Here is a 21,185-nt window from a genome sequence, read left to right as displayed (position 1 = left end):
ATGCTGTTAATTTAATTTAATTTTCTAGAAGAAAGGACCACAATATTATACAATCACCATTTGGGACATTTTATTTATTTATTTCATTATTTTATTTTATTATTTTATTTTATAGAAGGAGGGACCACAATATTATACAACTGCCTTTTGGGGCATAATTCATTTATTTAAGGACCCCACTGTATTATACAAATACAATTTGGGACTTTTTATTTATTTAATTTTATACATTTATTTGTTTGTATATAACTTACGTTACATTACAAATACATTTTGGGATATTATGTTCTCTTAATTTCTGCCTCAAGTCATTCATAAATATCTCATACTCCTTCTTGCATAAAAAAAGAGACCTGCCTCTGTTTTGAAACATGACACCAGCCACACCATCAGTGTCTGTTGGGAGATACGGCTCATGCATGACTGTTTGCATGTGATAAGGACCAATTCAGCTGGTGGCACTTTTATTTCCAGATGATGGTCAAACATTAACAGGCCTTGCCATTTCAATGCCTTTAAAATTCCGGAAATGACAGAGAGGAACTGACAGCAGGACAACAGCGTCACCTGTATACTTAAACAACTCCTCATGCGCTTCCTGAGAGACAGACTGTTTTGACATGGAGTTCTCCGTGTGTCCTCACATGGCACTTGCTGTGGACTCTGAGTGTGTTGACAGAGCAATGAATTAGTGTAAGAAGCACATTTGCACTCGCTTGATGGTTTTAGGCATCACTGACAGGCTTTTAACCATCAAAGCAGTTGTTCTCAATGGTGACTCAAAAAAAGGTTCACAGTGCTAGATAAAAATATTAAATATGTGCATAGCTATGATAGCAGAATAATGAGCATATTAGGTTTTTAAAAGGTGGAGAAGTGCTTTCCGTTGATGTTAAAGAGGGGGAAAAAAGAGAAAATTTCCTTAAAATGTACTCACCCTCAGACCATCCAAGATGTAATTGAGTATGTTTCTTCATCAGAACAGATTTGGAGAAATTTAGCATTACATCACTTGCTCACCAAGTGAATGGGTAAACCTATAGGCCTTCAGAATAATAGGTTTGTTTCTTATTATCCAAATTGCTTGTGGATTATTGTGATGATTTAATCACCTGTTTGGACATTGTGATGCCACCCATTCACTGCAGAGGATCCATTGGTGAGCAAGTGGGTGGAGTTTGCTTTATGTAAACACTAGTCTACTTTAATTATGCACTTCCCTTGTTTTAGAGAAACTCATAAAATGAGTTGACCATAGTGTTATGGTATCACATAAACTTTATGTTTTACGTCTATGCTTTTGAGCTTTGGTTTGTTTCTGTTTACCCTGGAACATTCATTTATGTACTCTGTGATTTTTTTTTAACCAGGTGCGTTTGTCTCACATTTTTTGGTCTCTGCTTGTGGACACAGACATGTGTCTTGATCCCACATGGAGTACTAAGGTCAAAAAATCCACAATCTAGCTCTGTAATCTAATGCCTGGCAGCTAAAGTAAGCAGAACGTGTTGAGGTGACTTCACACACACTCACACCCATTTTAACAATGTTAAATATCTGTTGACAAACACAAGCAAAGAAAAACAACACCAAGATGAAGATGTAATGCTCAGAGTTTATGTGTGCAGAGGTTTGTTTCATTTGAGAATCAGCTTTGTCTCAGATGTCTCTCTTAAAATATATTTAAATATCTAAATTTGTACGAAATTCCATAGATAGATCCCATAAATTTCACAGTGCACATGTGACCCAGGACTACAAAAAAAGGTTAATTTTTTTTTTTAAATTGAGATTTATACATCATCTAAAAGCTGAATAAATAAGCTTTCCATTGATGTATGGTTTCGTTGGCATAGGACAATATTTGGTCGAAATACAACTGTTTGAAAATATGGAATTTGAGGGTGCAAAAAAATAAAAATATTGAGAAAATCGCCTTTAAAGTTGTCCAAATGAAGCTCTTAGCAATGCATACTACTAAGCAAAAATTAGGTTTTGACATATTTACAAAAAGGAAATTTACAAATTGTCTTCATGGAGCATGATCTTTACTTAATATCCTAATGATTTTTGGCATAAAAGAAAAATCAATCATTTTGACCCATACAATGTATTTTTGGCTATTGCTACAAATATACCCATGCTACTTATGATTGGTTTTGTGGTCTGGGTCACATATCACAATTTGGTCACGAAGTGGTCACAATTTGGTCGGTTACCCGGATGTGCGGCCATATTGGCGATACTCTTATGTAAACAACAGCATGGATTGCACAGTTAATATACTACTGAATATGTTGTTCTGCTAATTTATGCTGTCTAAACCACTGAAAAAATGTGTGGATTAATCATACAGAAAAGGACTTAGCAAGCAGGAAAGGGCACAATATTTTGACAAACTTAAGTTAATAGGTGGTAACAATACATATGAACAGTATTAATTAAGATATTAGACTAATATTTCACCTGCCTGACGGGATAAGCACAAACACGAATGCTGTCAAGATTCTTTCCCTGAAAATCCTGTTTCAGTTTGGCCAACCACAAACGCCTTTTGTTCCTCAGACAGTTTTTTGCACTCTTCTCCTCGATTTGTTAAAACTTTTGGCAATCTATAGTACTCCAGATGTTTTTCCCAGTCCGACCGATTAGTGCAGACCAAAACATGACAATAATTGATCATTTTCAGCAGCAATAATCAGCAAAATATGTGAGTTTTGTTCAATCTAGTACCATTGTTTACATTCAATGCTGCCAAAATGGCCGATTGATAACGTGTTGTGAAAAATCTCTTCTAATTATGAATCTCATCAAGTTAGTGTTTCTAAGCATTTTACATTTATTAAAATAATAGCTTAACTAATGTTATATATATGTTAAATATAATTGAATGTTATATTTGGTAATACTGGCCTTGTTTATTTTTGTACTACAATTTTTTTCTCATCCAATATTTTGAAGAGACACTGCCTTCCTCACCCCTGTATGTAGAGAGAGAGAGAGAGAGAGAGAATTTAAATAAAAAAATAATTTAAATATTTAGAAATATTATGTTTTTTTTTACTGTAAATTCAGATTTATTATGTAAAATCTAAAATATTGTTGCCATATTTTTTTGGTAGCGTTCTGGCAACCACAGTTGTCAAATCAAGCTTTGAAATCTAAATTTCGAAGATTTTTTTGCAGCGTAAATGTTGATATATCTTCCAAAACTTTATTTTTTAAATTATTAGTTTTCTTTTTCTTACTCTTTGTGTAAATTCACAGGCTTGTTAGAGCAGAAGCTTTAGCCATGGTGTCATTCATTAATCATAGGTGACCAGAATAATTGCTTTAATCCTGTCTGTTCTTCATTGTGCTCCAGACCGGCATGAGGCCTCATGAAAAAGCAGCCCAGTCGTGCAGGATTCAGCCGCTGAAAACACCCTGCACCGAGCGTGTTAACGATGCCATGGAAATCAGAGGAAATGTAATCAGATGCGGTGACTTTAATGTGCCTGAATGTTTCCATTCCTCAGCCATTGTGCCACTGACAGATGCATCAGTGTGATGAGAAACCAGTTAACACCCACTTAATTAATACTCATGTGGTTCAGCTCAAAATCACTTTAAGAATGTTCCTTCTCAAACACATTTTATATAATCCCATTACTTTGTCTGTGTGGCCTTCTGGACCGACATGCATTGCAGGGCTGATTTTAAATGCTAAATAAACTAGTTTTTGATCAAGGGTGTGGCTGGCTTTTTTATGCAAGCCTAATCTCAAGGATTCACAGCGGCTTCCCTGCACCCAGCCTAAAACTACTGCACCACACCAAAACACTCTGCATAATCACTCCGTCCCAGAGTGTGAGGCACAGCAGGTGTGCATGCTGGGGGAAAATAGCAGCCAAACAAGTTTTACCGTGAAGCAGGCTTAAGAATAAACGGTTGACCTTTTCAGCTGACACTTTGGCCCAGTCCAGTCTATACATTTAGATCTGTAAAATGCCTGATTACGATTATGATTAATGCAATGGTTTGTTCACACCTGCCTGTACATGTAAAAAATACCCTGTCTATCAATCATGTCTGGAAACTGTTCCCTGTTCAAATTGTTCCTGCAGATTACTGTATGAGTGTTGTAACCATGGACCGACTGTGACTCAGGATGCAACTGGCTGATGACTGCAGTCTGTCACTGCTTACAAACAGTGAGACACGTACAATAATACACCTGTAGGCCGGACCTAACCGGCCAAACACTTGTTTGACACCTATATTGCTGTGTACACCTGGAATACTGTGGTAGAGACAAGGAGCGGTAAGTATGACAACTGGCAAACCAAATCTGACTCCAATCTTAGCAACGGTGGAAAAAACACTCCTTAAAACGTATAGTATTAATTAGTGTAATTTGTTTGTTTTTGTGTTCAATAATCTTTTAAATTACAGGCAGGGTGCAGAAGAAATGCAAACAAATTCATCAAGCCTCTAAACTCATTTTTAACAACAAAAAAAAAAATAATAATAATAAAAAAAAAAAAAAAATCCAGTATGTAGAAAGCACATAATGGCAATATAAACGGCATAATAAAAGCATAAAAAAATGCTTAAGTTAAATGAATACCTACTACAGAAAACTTACTGTAAGATTTAACAAAAAAAAAAAACAAAACAAAAAAATATTATATATATATATATATAATAAAAAAAGTCATGGTTATCCATAATAGAAAACTTACTGTAAGATTTAACAAAAAAAAAAAATATATATATATATATATATATATATATATATAATAAAAAATCATGGTTATCCATAATTAATCTGAAAATATCCAATATATAATATTTATAAGACTATTTGACAAGGTTGATTTTAATTTTGAATATCAGCAGGCAGGGTGCAGAAGAAATGCAAACAAATTCATCAAGCCTCTAAACTCATTTTTAACAAAGAAAAAAAAACTGCATAATTAAAACATAAAAAAATGCTTAAGTTAAATGAATACCTACTACAGAAAACTTACTGTAAGATTTAACAAAAAAAAAAAAAAAAAAAAAAAAAAATATATATATATATATATATATATATATATATATATATATATATTAGGGCTGTCAAACGATTAATCGCGATTAATCGCATACAAAATAAAAGTTTGAGTTTGTCTAATGTATGTGTGTGTACTGTGTGGAATTATTATGTTTATATAAATACACACAAACTAATGTGTATATTTAAGAGAAATATGTTTTTATGTACAAAATATTTTTATTTATAGATAATATAAATTATATAAAAATTATAATAAATACATATACTTGTAAATATTTCTTAAATATATACATGAATGTGTTTGTATTTATATATACATAATAATTACACACAGTACACACACATAAATTAGGCAAACTCAAACTTTTATTTTGTATGCGATTAATCATGATTAATCATTTGACAGCCCTAATATATATATATATATATAAAAAAATAAAAAATCATGGTTATCCATAATTAATCTGAAAATATCCAATATATAATATTTATATATTGACAAGGTTGATTTTAATTTTGAATATCAGCAGATTAACCATTTTAAGAAATGTATATTTTGAATATTTGTTAATTTATCAAATACAAAAGCTGAGAGGAAATAACAAGCACAAAGGAGCACAAGCTAATTATCATACAAACAGTATGATAACATAATGAGATAAAATTATAAGTAAAACCCTCTGGCCTAAAGTGTTCCAGAGTGAAAAGACCAAACAAGTCTAACAGTACAGAGCTGAAAGGGACTTACTTTTGCTCAGGTCCCTCCCTCTGTCCGCATTAGAGAGTATGTACGTATGTCAGACGTATGTCAGAGGGACTATGGTGGAGGGCTGGTAAAGATGATGGCAGCTCTCTGCGAAAATGGCACATATGGACTCAACTGTGGCCGAAAAAGCGACAGAATATCAGTTTTACATGTCAAACTGACAGAATCAGCTTTTAAAGCGCTGGAAAACTACCAAAACTGTAAGGTGAGTGTTTGAAAACTTACATTTTTATAGAGAAAGCGACAGCTTGCTCGCCCAAAAGACATTAGATCTATCAAAAATGATGTTTTATTCCTTTCTAAACAATGCAACATCTCTTAAAAGTTACTAAACGTTTTTATTTGGCGGTCGTCCTTGTAGAATTCATGCGAAAAGGTTTTTAATAAAGGAAAAAAAGACTCTAGGGAGTGAACATTATGCCAACACACCATTACCTGCTATAAACTCTTTCCATGTAAATTCAACTCCAAAAACCACATTTGGTTAATGTTAATACGTTTATAAAGTCTCAATGATTGAAAGAGCTTAAATCAAAGGGATAAAAGCGAAAATGTTTTGTTTGTTTTATATTTAATGTGTTTTATCCTCGACTGATGAGCTACGATGCTAACGGTTTGAGGAAAACTTTCTTTACAAACCAAAAGCCTCGATTCACTTGTCTGTCAGTTCGAGCACTCGATCATTTTAGCACGTTTACAGTCTGTTTAACTTTAATATTTAGTGTTACATGCGGAAAAGCCTTTGGAATTGACGAAAATTAAAGTTTGGCGAGCTAGCTGATAGCATGGCTAATGTTACTAGCTGGCAGTCCTCCAACAATGATTAAGTTCATAAGTGTAGCGATATTTTTGTTGTTTGTTTTACATTTGTGATTCTAAATCCAAATAAACATGGTTTACAATCACAACATGACCAAATAACATCTAAGTTTGTTTAATTAACGTCTAAATATGGTTGCTTCGCTAGCTAGTTAGCTATGAAGACTCAAACACCTGAAGAGTTTAATGTGTTTTATTAAAAAATACCGTGTCGTTTTATGCTATAGTCTTAGTTTATCATATGCTAGGTGTCGATATTTATCCTAAAAGACAGGTTCTTGTTCCAAAAGGTGTATTTTTTTAATGTGTGATATGGTGACTAAGTGGGGAAACCCTTAACATTTGCTCAGTTATAGCGTTTTAATAGTGGACAGATCATCTTCTTTCCATGTCATTTTGATACAAGGTTTGCCACACCACAAAGTGTGTCTGTCATTTCCATTTATGTCATTCAAATAGTGAGTAGTACTATAATGTATGAGTTAGAATTGTAAAAGTGTTATGAATATATGAGAGATAAGGAAATTAATAAAACACAAAAACCCTCTGGGCATTTCTATCATTTCGAAAGGCTGAAAGAGTTTCTATAGGCTTGCTAGGAGAAATCAGGCAGCTTCAATGAAGAGCTGCATTGTCTGGATTTTTTTAAAGCTCTACGCTGCTCAAAGTGCTTACGAGGCAGTGTTTGACTTAAAGCTACAGCTGGCTCGTTGTAAAAAAAAAAAAAAAAAAAAAAAAGGAGAAAAAAACTATGCTGGGTTCATAGAGGTGGTTCATTCGATCCCCAAAAGGCCAAAACCTGGTAAACATTCAGACCCTAGATTTGCACTGGGTTGTGGATGATTGGACATTCACCAGTCCATCTAATTCAGTTCACCTGTGAAGTTAAAGTCTACCCGTTTTGTTTTGAATTTCTCATAAAAGAGTTAAGTTGAACCTTGAAGCCTGTTTGAGACTAAATTTAGCTTAGTAATCCATCAAGTTCCTGGCTGCTTTAGACTGGCACTGTTTGTCTTTGTTGATTAGGACTTGCAGTTTGGTTGACACTCAAAATGTTACAACACACCATCGTGGAGGCCAGATGAACGAGTCTTTAAGCTCCGAGCTCACGGACAAAGCACATGCCGTTCCATTGATATTATCTGGCACGATTATAGTATTTATTATATTTGAAATTCAGTTTAGTTTTTGAAATCTTAGATTTGTGTGCTTTTGACTTCTTGTATCTGAAAAGTAATTTTACCACCTCAACTTAAACATATTTAACTTAGCAAATTTAGCTCTATTTTAAATAGTTTTAATTTTGTTTAAAGCACATGGCGTTCAGTTGATGTTATCTAGCATGAAAGCATTCGAAAAATGTTACGACGAAATATTAAAGGGCCGCAGACGCACATTACAATCGTGTTGTGTATTAAGTGTCACGTTGGTGTAAAGTATGTAGTGATCATATCCTGCAGGGCTTAGCGTCCTCCTATATTAATCGGATAGTAGTAAGGATTACTTACTACTTCATCCGTAACATACCTGCCTTACCTTTGGCATAATATTCGCTTAATGTTCTTAAAGTGTTTATAATTTAATGTTCAGTATCTGGTATGTACAGCACATATTGTCATGTTCCAGATCTGTTTGTCTTCCAGCTAGCGTTCTTAGCTGAGCTCGTGGTTAATCATTATTCATCTTTCCACAATGGGACAAGACAGTTGGAGCAAAGACAGGGAATGTGTGAACCTCAGTGATGATCCTGGAGCTGTGCCTTACTTTCTGATGGCTCTAAATGATCTTTAATTGCTAAAGTGTGTCTGTAGATGTATTATTTTATGTCTGATTCAATAAGGAAGCTAGTTTAGGCTGGTTTTGCTGCACGTTTTTTATAGGACATTGTGAAAACACCAAAAAATGATTGAAAATGTATTAAAATTACAATGAATTGCATTGCCTATCTATGTAATGCCTGGTGGTTACTATCCTAACTATGCATGGTTATATATAAAGTAAAATTTTATTATTTGCGTTTAGCATTTTGAACCTGTCAACATAGACACAACCTGTTTTTGAGAGTTGAAAACCTCTGGTTTAGGCTTCCAAATCATTAGACAGCTTAATCGTAGTTCTTCGTACTCCTGTGTAATGTGATCTGATCTAGTCTGTGTGCAAGTGTGCTTGGGGGGTGGGGGCTTGTGAAACTTATCTGGTTAAACAAGCCTTTGCAGATGGACGAGGTTTTGGGCAGTATTTGAATATAACCGAAGGTGTAAGGTTGCAGGAAAGTGAAGGGTTTGTGTGTGATGTGTTCAGATAAATTGGGCATTTTTGCCATTGATGACTGGGAAAAAATGCCCCCTGAATTCACTCGTACTCACAATTTACTGTATAAAATCATGACTGATAGTGATTCCTGTTCCAGTGGAAATGAAGGGTCAAATGCATTGCATTGTGGGATATAGTAATCCTTAGAGTGTGGTCTGATTGTAAACTGCACATTTTAGGCCTTTCTGGTATTCTATGCATGCAGAAAATGCACATACTGTAACTTTTTGCAGTATACACACTACATGCTGGAGAAATAGTATGCATGGTATGCCATTCTTGTATTATAGTTGCACTAATCTTGTTTATATGTGACCCTGGACCACAAAACCAGTCTTAAGTAGCAGGGGTATATTCGTAGCAATGGCCAAAAATACATTGTATGAGTCAAAATGATCAATTTCTCTTTTATGCCAAAAATCATTAGGATATTAAGATCATGTTCCATGATGATCAATTTCCTACCATAAATATATAAAAACTTAATTTGATTAGTCATTTGCATTGCTAAGAACTTAATTTGGACAACTTTAAAGGTGATTTCCTCTATTTTAATTAATTAAATTTTTTTTTTTTTTTTTTGTTATCCAGATTTTCAAATAGTTGTGTCTTGGCCAAATATTGTCCTAACAAACCATACATCAATGGGAAGCGTATTTACTCCGCTTTCAGATTATGTATAAATCTCAGTTTTAAAAAAATGTCCCTTATGACTGATTTTGTGGTCCAGGGTCACACATTTGATGTTTTTGGTCGATTAAATTACTTTTCCTTGTTTTGATGTTCAAACATTCTCATCTTTTCCAGAATGCACCGCCATCACAGGCGACGATACGTTTTCAGGGTCTTCAAGGGGTAAGTTGACTTCACACCACCTGTTAATATGAGTTTCACAGCGTTTGAATGAGTATCATCACTGAGCTACTCATCAAAGCACTCTATAATTGAACCTGGTGTCTTAATAGAGAGCCCTCAGCCTTCTGTGGTTTTATTGGGCAGCGCCTCACTTTTCCACTGTGAAAGCGCCTGTTTAACCTCTGACCCCGCGCACCATGCTGTAGTTTACTTCAGACGCCGTGTGACTATAAATACTGGGTCAGCGAGTAGGGTTCCGGTTTTACGCTCATGAATACTCTGTCTAAAGACATAGTGCGCTTAACTAGTATCTGTGCTGCAGTCGACATGTTATTACAAAGCTCTGACTGAGGTGACACAGTGAGTCTGTTTCAAAACCTATTGAGCGGGTATATAGGTAGCCATCGTCATCAATCAGCAGTGATGGATCATCATAGGTGATTCATTTAAAACACTACATGGGCGGCAGCTCACTGTCAGTCAAGCGCATCACAAATATTGCTGTTCGTGAGAACTGCACCAAAAACTTGACCAGTCCTAATGGCTGATTCCAGTGGAGTTTTGCATTAGCATTATGCTAAGCTAATAACCCTAAACACAAAATGCATATGTGACCTGGACCTCAAAACCAGTCTTAAGTAGCATGGGTATATTTGTAGCAATAGGCAACAATACATTGTATGGGTCAAAATGATCGATTTTTCTTTTATGCCAAAAATCATTAGGATATTAAGGAAAGATCATGTTCCATGAAGATACTTTGTAAACTTCTTACCGTAAATGTATCAAAACTTGCTAAGCATTTCATTTGGACAACTTTAAAGATGATTTTCTCAATATTTAGATTTTTTTGCACCCTCATATTTCAGATTTTCAAATAGTTGCATCTTAGCCAAATATTGTCTTATCCTTACAAATACATCAATGAAAAGCTTCTTTATTCAGCTTTCAGATGATGTATAAATCTCAATTTTAAAAAATTGTCCCTAATGACTGGTTTTGTGGTCCAGGGTCACAAAAATGAAATTATTGGCTGATTTGAGTTATTTTAGTATTATTTATGTAATATAGTAGTAGCTTTTATATTAATATATTTCTGTTTTTATTTTAAATTAGTTTTTTTGTCATTTTATTTGTTTTTACTTTGTTAAATATTATATATTTAGCTTTATTTGAAGTTTGTCATTTTTTTGGTATCTCAACTTTTTTTTTTTTTTTTTTTTTTTTTTTGAGTACCTCAAATTCAACTACTTGTCTTTACTGTTTTTTTTTTTTTTTTTTTTTTTTTTTAAATCTGATATTCAGCTTTATTTCAGCTTTACTTCAAACTATGAAAACGTTTAAATGGAGCATATTTCTTAAAATGATTAGTCTACTGTCTAGGTAGCTCACTTGTGTTTTGTTACGCTGATATTAATATATTTATATATTTTTGATGATTACCTCTGTTAACACTTAAATAATTACATTTTGTTTTATCTCTGCCCCTTCAGCGAATTAAAATCCCGACGACAGACGTTTCCGATGGCTCTCATAACTTCAACTTTTATCTGTCCAATTTTGGCAAAGACAATCCTCAAGGAAGCTTTGAGTGTATCCACCAGTACATATCTAGGTAAGAGCTAAGCAAGTTTCTTGTGCATCGAAATTATGGCTAATTTTGCTGTCATTTCTCATTTTTTTTAAATTGCTCTTTGTACGTGTTAGCTCTGGGGTCCCACATCTGTCCTCACTGGGAACGATTCAAGACAAAATCACAGTATGTGCCACCAATGACTCCTACCAGGTGACCAAAGAGCGCGTGACCAAAGCAGAGGAGGATAAAAGCAAAAACAGCACCAAATTCATCAGACCCGGAGGACCTTTCAGAGGTTTGATATTAATGCACTGTATTTTAACATGTTTAACATGCACACAAATGCAATCTGGTTACTGATATTTGGAGAGTACCCATTATAACATTTATCCAAAGTTAAAAATAACCCTAGGTTAACAGTTGCAGGTGTGAAAAGCTTTAGCATTTTCAGCATTTCCATTTAATTACCGGATGGTGTTTCAATCGAAACGTTTCTGTTTCAAAGAATCTTTCTACGCAACTGATGATTATCGGCACAGGATGGGGTTTTCTTTTCAGTTTCTTTTTTCATTTTCGTTTTAGATCGGAGTCTTATTAAATTTGCTCGTTTCTAGACTGAAATTGACTAATAAGTGTCATCTCGTGGTCTCAGATCTCCTCATATTTTTCACACTGACCTGTAATGCTCGGCCAATTCAGTTGTAACGTTCACATGACCGTGTGCGTTAAACCAATTGGAAGCTTTACGGAGAGTGATGTATGGATTAGGGTCAGGAGAAAAAGCAAGTAAAAAGTTCATCCTATTTATCTAAGTCGTGGCACAACCCATGTATCCGAGATTACCGATGTGCCCCACATAGAGATGTGTAGAAGTGGAAAGTGAAAGACTGAATCTTTCAGATCTATTGTCACCTGCTAAGGTTGTTAAAAGAAATCAGCATGAAGCTGCAACTCCAGAGACCGTTTTATCTCATCTTTTAAAAAGGTATCACTGTTAAGAAAAAAAAAAAAGAGAACCCTTGAGGGTTTTTAGAGTGGCTTTAACTAACACTCAGCTACAGCTCATTATATTTCGCCCCTGCCAGACAAAACCTGTCTCTCAGCACCTGTTCAGCTGTCACTCCCCTCTAGGGAGCCCCCATTCTCTGGACCACAGCTGGCTTCTACTGCAAAACTGGAAAAGTCAGTTTCACCCCCATCCCTCGGCGCTAAGCCGCAGGGGAGGAGTGATCGGCGTGCGTTTGCATTTTACACAGCAGAAGGAAGTGCAAGAAAGGGTTTGTGGCGTGAGGCTTTACAGCAGCTGGCTCTCAGGAAACCATGTTACACTTGTGAGTGAGTGTTTAATCTGAGTTCAAAATGGTGCAAATTTCACATATAACTCAGAGTTTAGATAATCTTCCAGTCTGCCATACATGTGTGATGGCCAAAGCTTATTAACCACTGACGCAAGAGTTTCACCTGCCTGGCAGGAGGTGAGACAGCGAAAATTTGCGTCTGGATGTCGTCCAGTCATCGGCACATGTTCAGGCAAACCAAGGGAGAGTTCGTAAGACATAGGAAGTAGGATGGTTAAAGAGTCACTACCCATAATCTTTTAAATAGCATTTGAGGAATTTCATAATAGGGGAAAGTTTTCTGTGACACTTAAAAAAGTATGTTCTTCAGTATTGTCTTGAGAATGTGCACTTTTGTTTTTATAGATCCTAATTTTATATTTAGTTTGTAGAGATGACCAAAGCATTGGTACAGTTTAAGCGCAACTCAGTTTGGTGTCAGTGCAGTCAATGTCTGACTACTGTGCCTGCTTTCAAATGTTCAAATGATTATTTTTGGATACTTAATAATAATAAAGCAGCACGTAACTAAAATTACTTGTGCAAGATTAAATTCACAACTTCGGTCTTGTATTTGTTGATTCTCTTCTGAGGTTTACAGTAGCGAAATGGTGCAAGCATGAGGTTTTGTAGGCAGCGTTAGACACCAATAGAAATTATATACCATCTGGATACTTGGTTTAGCATTAATCCTAATCTTGCATAGAATGGGATTGTATGTGTATTATCCCTTGACTACTTGGTTCACCACATATTATATGCAGTTGAGGTCAAAAGTTTACATACACCTTGCCAAATCTGTAAAATGTTCATTATTTTACCAAAATAAGAGGGATAATACAAAATGCGTTGTTTTTTTTTTTTTGTTTTTTTTGTTATTTAGTACTGACCTGAATAAGATATTTCACATAAGACGTTGTCATAGTTTACAAGAGAAAAGATCAGTTGAATTTATAAAAATGACCCTGTTTAAAGGTTTACATACACTTGATTCTTAATACTGTATTGTTACCTGAATGATCCACAATTTTTTTTTTTTTTTTTTTTTTTTTTTTTTTAAGTGATAGTGGTTCATGAGTCTCTTGTTTGACTGTTTATTCAGAAAAATCCTTCAGGCCCCACAAATTCTGTGGTTTTTCAGCATATTTTCATATGCAACCATTAAAGAAGTTTCAAACGCTCACTGATGTACTGATGCTTTTTGAATTTGAAGGTCAGGGTAAATTTAACTTATTTTGTCTTCTGGGAAATTTATAAATATCTTATGTAGCATCTAAAGGGCAGTGCTAAATGGGGAAAAAAATAGGATATTTAGGCAAAATGAGAAGAATGTACACATCTCCATTCTGTTCAAAAGTTCACCCCCAACTCTTAATGCATTGGGTTCCTTCTGGATTATCAGTGAGTGATTGAACCTTCTGCAGTGAGTCCCTCAGTTGTCCTCAGTGTGAAAAGATGGATCTCACAATCATAGTCATTGTTGAAAACGGTTCAAATACACAAAAAGGCTGAAAAACCAAAGAACTTGTGAGGCCTGTAGGAGTTTTCTGAAGAACAGCAGACAGTTTAAGTGTTCAGGAGAAACAAGGGACTCATTAACAACTATCACTAAAAAAAACAAAAAAAAAAAAAAAACAGCTATGGATCATTCAGGTAACAACACCTGTGGAAAATCTTATTCAAGTCCGTACTACATAAAAAACATGCATTTTGTATGTTCCCTCTTATTTTGGTAAAATAATTATTAAACATTTTACAGATCCTGCAAGGTGTATGTACACTTTTGACCTCAACTGTACCAAATTAAAGCACTAACTGCTCTGTTGTAACTGACCCATCTCCCTGTGAATGTTGTTTTGTCATAGACAAAAAAGTTCAGCACCGAAAACCTGCCCCGTCAGCCCCTGACCCGGTTCCAGAGAGGAAGCAGACTACTCCTCTCAACCCAGCCAACACCATCCGCAAGTGCCTTACCAACAACCCCGTATCGCAACGGCCATACCGGGACCGTGTAATTCACCTTCTGGCCCTGCGATCTTACAAGAAACTAGAGCTGCTTGGCAGACTGCAAAGAGACGGCGTAAGCCAGAAAGACCGCAACTCTCTGGGCTCTACACTACATCAGGTAAGATTGTGAAATGAAATCAGTTCACTTGTCAGAATTAAAGCAATTGAGCGCAGGCATAATGTTATATAATAAAGCACAAGTTTTAACAGAAGACTTGCTGTGCAAGTTTTTGAGGACTGTCATAATCATACATATTAGTTCACGATAGGTCACAGAGACTCGAAACATAGATAGCATCTAGTCACAGCTATAATCTACCTGCGGTCTACAGACTCTAGGCACTTTTGCAGAAGTGCTGTGTCACCACAAAGAGTTGCATTCACCTCCACTGAATGTCTAGCACGTGGCAAATTAGGCAACCGTTAATTAAACCTATTAAAGTAATTATGCACATGCATGCTGATGCTGATACTGAAGAGACCAGCAGACTTCATTTCAGTTAATATAAGGTCATACTGTTGACAGCCATTATATTTGAATGGCTTTTGTCATCAAAAGGGGTAGAAGTTGCGATTTCGGTTCTCCCCGGTAGTTTCAAAGGAGAAATATCACGGTTGTTGTTCTTTTCTATGAAGTCTAGAAGGAATTAATTCAGGCTTTAAAAAAGGAAGTATGAAGCGAGCTTCTTTCCTTCTTTGGAAATGCAGGAAGGACTGAGAATCTGAAACGGTCCCTCACTGGGTTGTAACGTAAGAAGTAACACTATATCCCTTTGCCTGACTGTCCATTTGCATTACTATTTATAGTGTTTGTGTATCTGCTGCTCTTAAGTATGCCGACTTAAACAAGTATTCAAAGTGTGCGTTCAGCCTCCTATTAAATGTGTATACGTAGTTTAGCTGCTAAAAATAAAATGACCATATACATAATTAAAAATACAAAACACAGTACTAATAATTAAATTTAACATGAAAAGTTTTATATTTCAAATCATGTTAGTTTAATACTTCGTTCAAATTTCAAGCTTGCCTTAGTAAGCACTACTTATTAAATTAACATAATTAAATTTAAAACCCATTTTAAGAGCCAATATTCTTCTTTTATTTTTTTTTAGCCATTTAAAAAATTAAAAGAGGTCCTTTTAAATAAATCTTCCTGTGTCATGTATTTAATCAGATGGGAAACCAATTAATGTAATATTTTCTGTTCCTTTAGGTGGCCAATCTAAACCCTAAGGATAACTCGTATTCGCTGAAGGATTTTATTTTCCGTGAGGTCCAGAGGGACTGGCCGGGCTACACGGAGGATGAACGGGTTCAGGTTGACAGGAACCTGGCACGGTAAGACTCACCGGTCACATGCAATTAAAAGAAGAATGACTCTTTAATTGAACATGAATCATTTTTGAGAACCAGTACAAGAGATCCCAAGGGTATTTGGCAAAGCTTAAATTAGTTCTTCTTTTTTTTTTTTCCCCTCCAACAGTAAATTGGGCTTGAATTCAGAGTCTGTAACTTCCAGCAGTCCAACCAAAGAGCCAACGTCCCCATTGGTAAGACACGTACATAGACTACATGCTTAAAGTTTTTTTATAATATAATATAATATAATAATTTTTTTAATATAATATAATATTCACATACAAAAATTTTTTTTGTCTCTCGCTTTTCAGAAACGCCAACCTGAGACTGACTTCATTGACCCTCTGATATCTAAGAAGCCCCGAATCTCTCATCTCAGTAACCGAGGACCCCCTTCCTCCTCAGGTCGTCATTCTTCAGAGACTGAGGACAAAAAATCCGCACCCACGGCTGCCTGCCCAGGGCCCTCTTTTCACCCTCCCCCTGTCACGGGCTCCAGTTCAAATTCCCCCAGTACGCCGGAGGGCCGGGGGTCTCAGGACCTTCCCCTGGACCAGAGCTCTATATGCGGGAACTCCTCGGAGAGCTACGCCCCCCGCAGCCACACGCCCAGCCCACCCAGCCAGCCAGTTTCCACAACGTCCCCCTCGTCCTTCTCCACCTGTACCGTCTCGACAACCACCATTACCTCTACCACTACCACCAGCAGCGGCCACCGCGTTTCTTCTGCCGCGTCTCCTACAGCCAGCCGTGATGTCAGTGGCAGCAAAAAGCCCAAGAAGTCCAAGAAGCACAAAGATAAAGAGAGGAAGCGAGAAGGAGAGCGGGAGAAGGAGAAGGATAAGGATAAGGACCGAAAGAGGGATAGAGAGCATCACAAGGAGGATCACTGCGATAAGGAAGCACAGCCCAGGAAGAAACACCGGAATGAGGCAGAACAAAAACACATTCCTGCCAACATCAGCCATGAATCGGACAGAGAAGGTTTGTTTTGAGGTCCTCCATTAACGTTATTGATGAATTTATTATTACAAAAATAAAAAATAAATAAATTATTAGCTTCATGCCAGCATTTGTAAAGATGTGTTAAGCTTGTTGTCAGACCTGATGAACAGATTTATGTTCCATTTGACTTTGGCCCTAGAACTTTAGTTTACAACAACATATTTGGCTTAATCCTTTCCTGAAGACACAAAGATCGTGTGTTACGTGTGCTTGTGAAAGGACAGATTTCCGTGTTTATGCATGACTGGTGTGTCTCTTTACAGCTGGCAAAGACAAGTCTGTCAACAGCACTGAACTTCCAGTCCCAACAAAGCCTGATTACATAGCGTGAGTGAACTTTGACTCCTTTATAGTGTCTCCTTCTGCATAAACGATAATAATATACTACCAGTCAAAAGATTTTTAATGTTTTTTTTTTATTTTTTATTTTTTTTAATAAGAATTCTTTTGCTCACCAAGCCTGTATTTCTTTAATCCAAAATACAGCAAAAGCAGTAATGTTGTGAAATATTTTTACTATTTAAAATAACTTTTCTATTTGAATATATTTTAAAATGTAATTTATTCCTGTGATCAAAGCTACATTTTCAGCATCATTACTCCAGTCTTGTGTCACATGATCCTTCAGGAATCATCCTAATATGCTGATTTGCTGTTCAAGAAACATTTATTATTATTATTATTATTATTATTAATATTAATATTTAAAACAGTTTTCAGGATTCTTTGATGAATAGAAAGATCTGAAAATCAGATCCGAAAATTATTTTTAAATCAAATTTAATTAATTTTTTAATTTTAATGAATTTTTGTTTAATTTTATTTATTGGGGTAATAAATGATAAAAGTTAATACCTTCTGGTGTACTTTTGATCAAATAAATTGCAGCCTTGGTGAGCAGAAGAGATTTAAAAAAAACATGAAAAATCTTACTGTTCAAAAACTTTTGATTGGTAGCAAACATTAAAATCTAAGTATATATTTAAATTTTATATATATATATATATAAAATACATACATATACATAAATACATAAATATAAATAAATACATAAAAAAAATATATATATATATATATATATATATATATATATATGTATATGTGTGTATGTATGTATGTATGTATGTATGTATGTATAGAAAGAATTGAGCATAAGACGTATTTAGAGTCTTAATGTCTTTTTATTGTTTTATTGCAGTAAATACACAGCGGTGATATCTATGGATCAGAGGCAGCACTATAAGGATGACTTCAATGCAGAATATGATGAGTATCGTATCCTTCATGCCCGCGTTGAGGGCGTTACTCGTCGTTTTACAAAACTGGATGCTCGGTGTCGACGACTGGCACCGGGAACTAAAGAGTACCAGGTAGGACAAGAAGATTTTTTTGTTCTTTGTATACTGTTCTCATTCTTATTCTGTATTAAAATCTGTATGTATTTCTGTATATATTTTCTTATATTTTAAATAGTAAGTGTTTGTCTTTTCTTTCCTAACAGGAAGTACATGAACAGGTGCTGCAAGAATATAAAAAAATTAAGCAAGTAAGTGTAACTGAGCATGTCTGACACATCTGGGACAACACAAGTAAACAAAAGTAATAGTATGCTAATTCACCCATTGTGTATGCTTTACAGCACAGCCCAAACTATTATGAAGAAAAACAGCGCTGCGAGTACCTGCACAACAAACTGGCCCACATCAAACGGCTCATCGCTGACTTCGACCAGCGGAGGGCGCAGTCCTGGCTGTAGGGCAGCACAGGACCAAGCAACCCCCTCGGCCAATCAGAGCGCTCGTCAGCCGGAGGACCATCTTTAGAGGAGTGTGGGGATCAAACAGCTCCTTATTTATTCTACTTACCGATTTCCCCACATATCTGGCCTTCTTTATCATGTTTTCTTCCTTATACATCCTGTCCCATACCTTTCATTCTTTACTTTTCTTATTTTTGAAGGACTTTTTGAAAGACAACAAAGAAAAAAAATTAAACTTCTTTGAATGCAAAAAGAAAGTTCGCAATGCAAAACCGTCTTGGGCCTTACAGCGCATATTTCTTGAAGCCTTTTGCACAGGGGTGATCGAGCCAGTACATGTGAAAAAGTGGCCATAAAAGAGGGCGTTTCCAAGAGCCTTGAGACTTCCTTTCTCCCGATGGCCCTGTTTTTTTTTTTTTTTTCTGAACAGCATCAGTATTCACACCCACAGTGCAAATGATGCCTTAAGGTATTAATACAGACATATCAATGTGGCGTCAGTGAGACTTACAAGCACCCGGGGCAGGGGGGAGAAATTATTATGACCTGATCACAGGTCCATCGCACATTCGTGGAAGGTGTGATCGATGTTTGTTTGTTTGTTTGTTTTTTTGTTTGTGTTTGTGTCTGTGAGTGAGAGAAAGTGGCGAGTGAAAATTGTCAGTGTTTTTGTTCATTCTTGGGAAGGACTGTGGGTCAGAAACTACAGGAAGAGAGGCTCTGGGACGAGGGTCGGATATAAACTATAAAAGAGGAAAAAAAAAAAACGGAAAACAAAAATCCCCCAAAAAAAAGCTGCTAATTTTTTTTCTTCTTCTTTGAGCAGCCAGAGCCTTCGGGATCAATCTGGCTCTTGTTACATGTTCTTAATTTGGGCCTGCTCTGTTTAAGAAAATCAGCGAACCATCTTGAAGGCAAAGGTGCTACTGATTTGTGAGGAAATGCATCGAGCAGAGGCAGGCCTGTTTATCCATTTCAAATGTATTCATTAATTATTACAAGTCTCAGAGCAGAGTTATTTATGAAATATGAATAGAATTATATATTTTTTGTTTAATTTTGAATTAAAAGGAATTGCTGGAATTTTGAGTATTGAAAAACTGATCAAATATGCAAAAAAGTCTTTATTTCACAATATCATTAGTGATAAACTTCTTAAAGATTAAGGGAAACGTTATGTTTACAAAACCTGTGTGGTAGGAAGTTTTGCCAAAAAAAGAGAAAATGATAAAAACGAAAACAAAAACGCTTTGGATCCTATAACGCGTTTCTCTGAGTGACATGACACTTTGTTATCTAAAAGGAGACGGTGGTCGAACACTTACAGTGTCTTGATATATTTATTTTCTTTGATCCTTGTTTAGGGAAAAGATCCAGAATGCAGCTTTGTGAATCAGCCTTGAAAATAACATTGCTTGCAATTATGCAAATTCTCACTGGATCAAATAGCTTCATGGTGGATTCTGATTGGCTAGTTGATTCTTGAGGCTTGCTGCATTGTATTTGCACATTTTAAGATGTCTTTTTGAGATCTGAAAACTATCTCTCTCCTCTTATGATCACAATTATTCCATTGTTAAAGGCTGGGAGGTGTTTCCTTTTGTTTTCCAGTGTTGTAAATTGAAATATATAAAAAACCTGAGTGAGCCATTCTCAAAATAACCATCGACGAATGTTCGTTTTCAGTATTTGGGGCGGCAGATGGCATCTTACTTTTTTTTTTAGGGGCTTATGTGTTATCAAACTCCCTGAGATGTTCTGTTTTGTGAGCTTCTGTTCATTTATAGACTGGACGCCGTGTCGGATGACAACCAAATACAAGTCGTGGTTATTTAACGGAGAACTTTAGCAGCACTTTACTTCGCAGACGCTTATTTCCTCAGCATTCAAATAGCCTCCACACTGAACCCTAAAGATTTGGGATGACACTAAGAAGTGTTGCTTGGAAAGGAGAATGTGCATCTACATATCAAACTCGCTATCGTTGTAATTCGGGTTGGGTGGGGAAGTATTTGGTGACGTGTGACCAACACCTGTTTTCTTTCCCTTTTGAAGAGACTGTGCCTCTGACACCACTAAAGAGAGATGTTAATGTTGGATAATAAGCCAAGAATCTCATAACACTGTCATCTCTTGTTTTAAAGGTGGGATGGGGGTTGTTTCAGACTGTAAGAGAATTCCTGACCTGTCCACCTAAAAATGTATTAAATCAGTTCAATAAAATGTGAACTTGACATTTATCTGCCTTGCTTTTGTACAGTTTATTAAAACAGTTCGAATTGATATTAACAGAACATATGACTGAAATATGTTACATTATAGTTCTTTTTTGATCAAGTAATTAT

At 35.7% G+C, this 21,185-nt stretch overlaps 1 protein-coding gene across 1 annotated transcript; it reads left to right on the top strand.

Moving 5' to 3' along the window:
- The first annotated feature begins 5,829 nt into the window (after positions 1-5,829).
- On the top strand, positions 5,830-21,080 carry ell2 (elongation factor for RNA polymerase II 2). The gene is made up of 12 exons (XM_051093066.1): positions 5,830-6,012; positions 9,747-9,794; positions 11,288-11,409; positions 11,502-11,665; positions 14,573-14,832; positions 15,931-16,055; positions 16,201-16,267; positions 16,388-17,060; positions 17,345-17,408; positions 18,280-18,451; positions 18,583-18,627; positions 18,721-21,080. The coding sequence occupies exons 1-12, from the start codon at positions 5,836-5,838 to the stop codon at positions 18,835-18,837; spliced, it is 2,034 nt and encodes a 677-aa protein (XP_050949023.1). The 5' UTR covers positions 5,830-5,835; the 3' UTR covers positions 18,838-21,080.
- Positions 21,081-21,185: the final 105 nt, after the last annotated feature.

This window comes from Labeo rohita, chromosome 21 (assembly GCF_022985175.1).
Source record: "Labeo rohita strain BAU-BD-2019 chromosome 21, IGBB_LRoh.1.0, whole genome shotgun sequence".
NCBI lineage: Eukaryota > Metazoa > Chordata > Actinopteri > Cypriniformes > Cyprinidae > Labeo > Labeo rohita.
This window is presented reverse-complemented; position numbering and strand designations above follow the sequence as displayed.

Coding starts and splice junctions, on each gene's coding strand:
- ell2 (XM_051093066.1), top strand. CDS start 5,836: ATGTCAGACGTATGTCAGAGGGACTATGGTGGAGGGCTGGTAAAGATG. Junction 11,666..14,572: donor ACCCGGAGGACCTTTCAGAG/GTTTGATATTAA, acceptor GTTTTGTCATAG/ACAAAAAAGTTCAGCACCGA. Junction 16,056..16,200: donor GTTGACAGGAACCTGGCACG/GTAAGACTCACC, acceptor CCCCTCCAACAG/TAAATTGGGCTTGAATTCAG.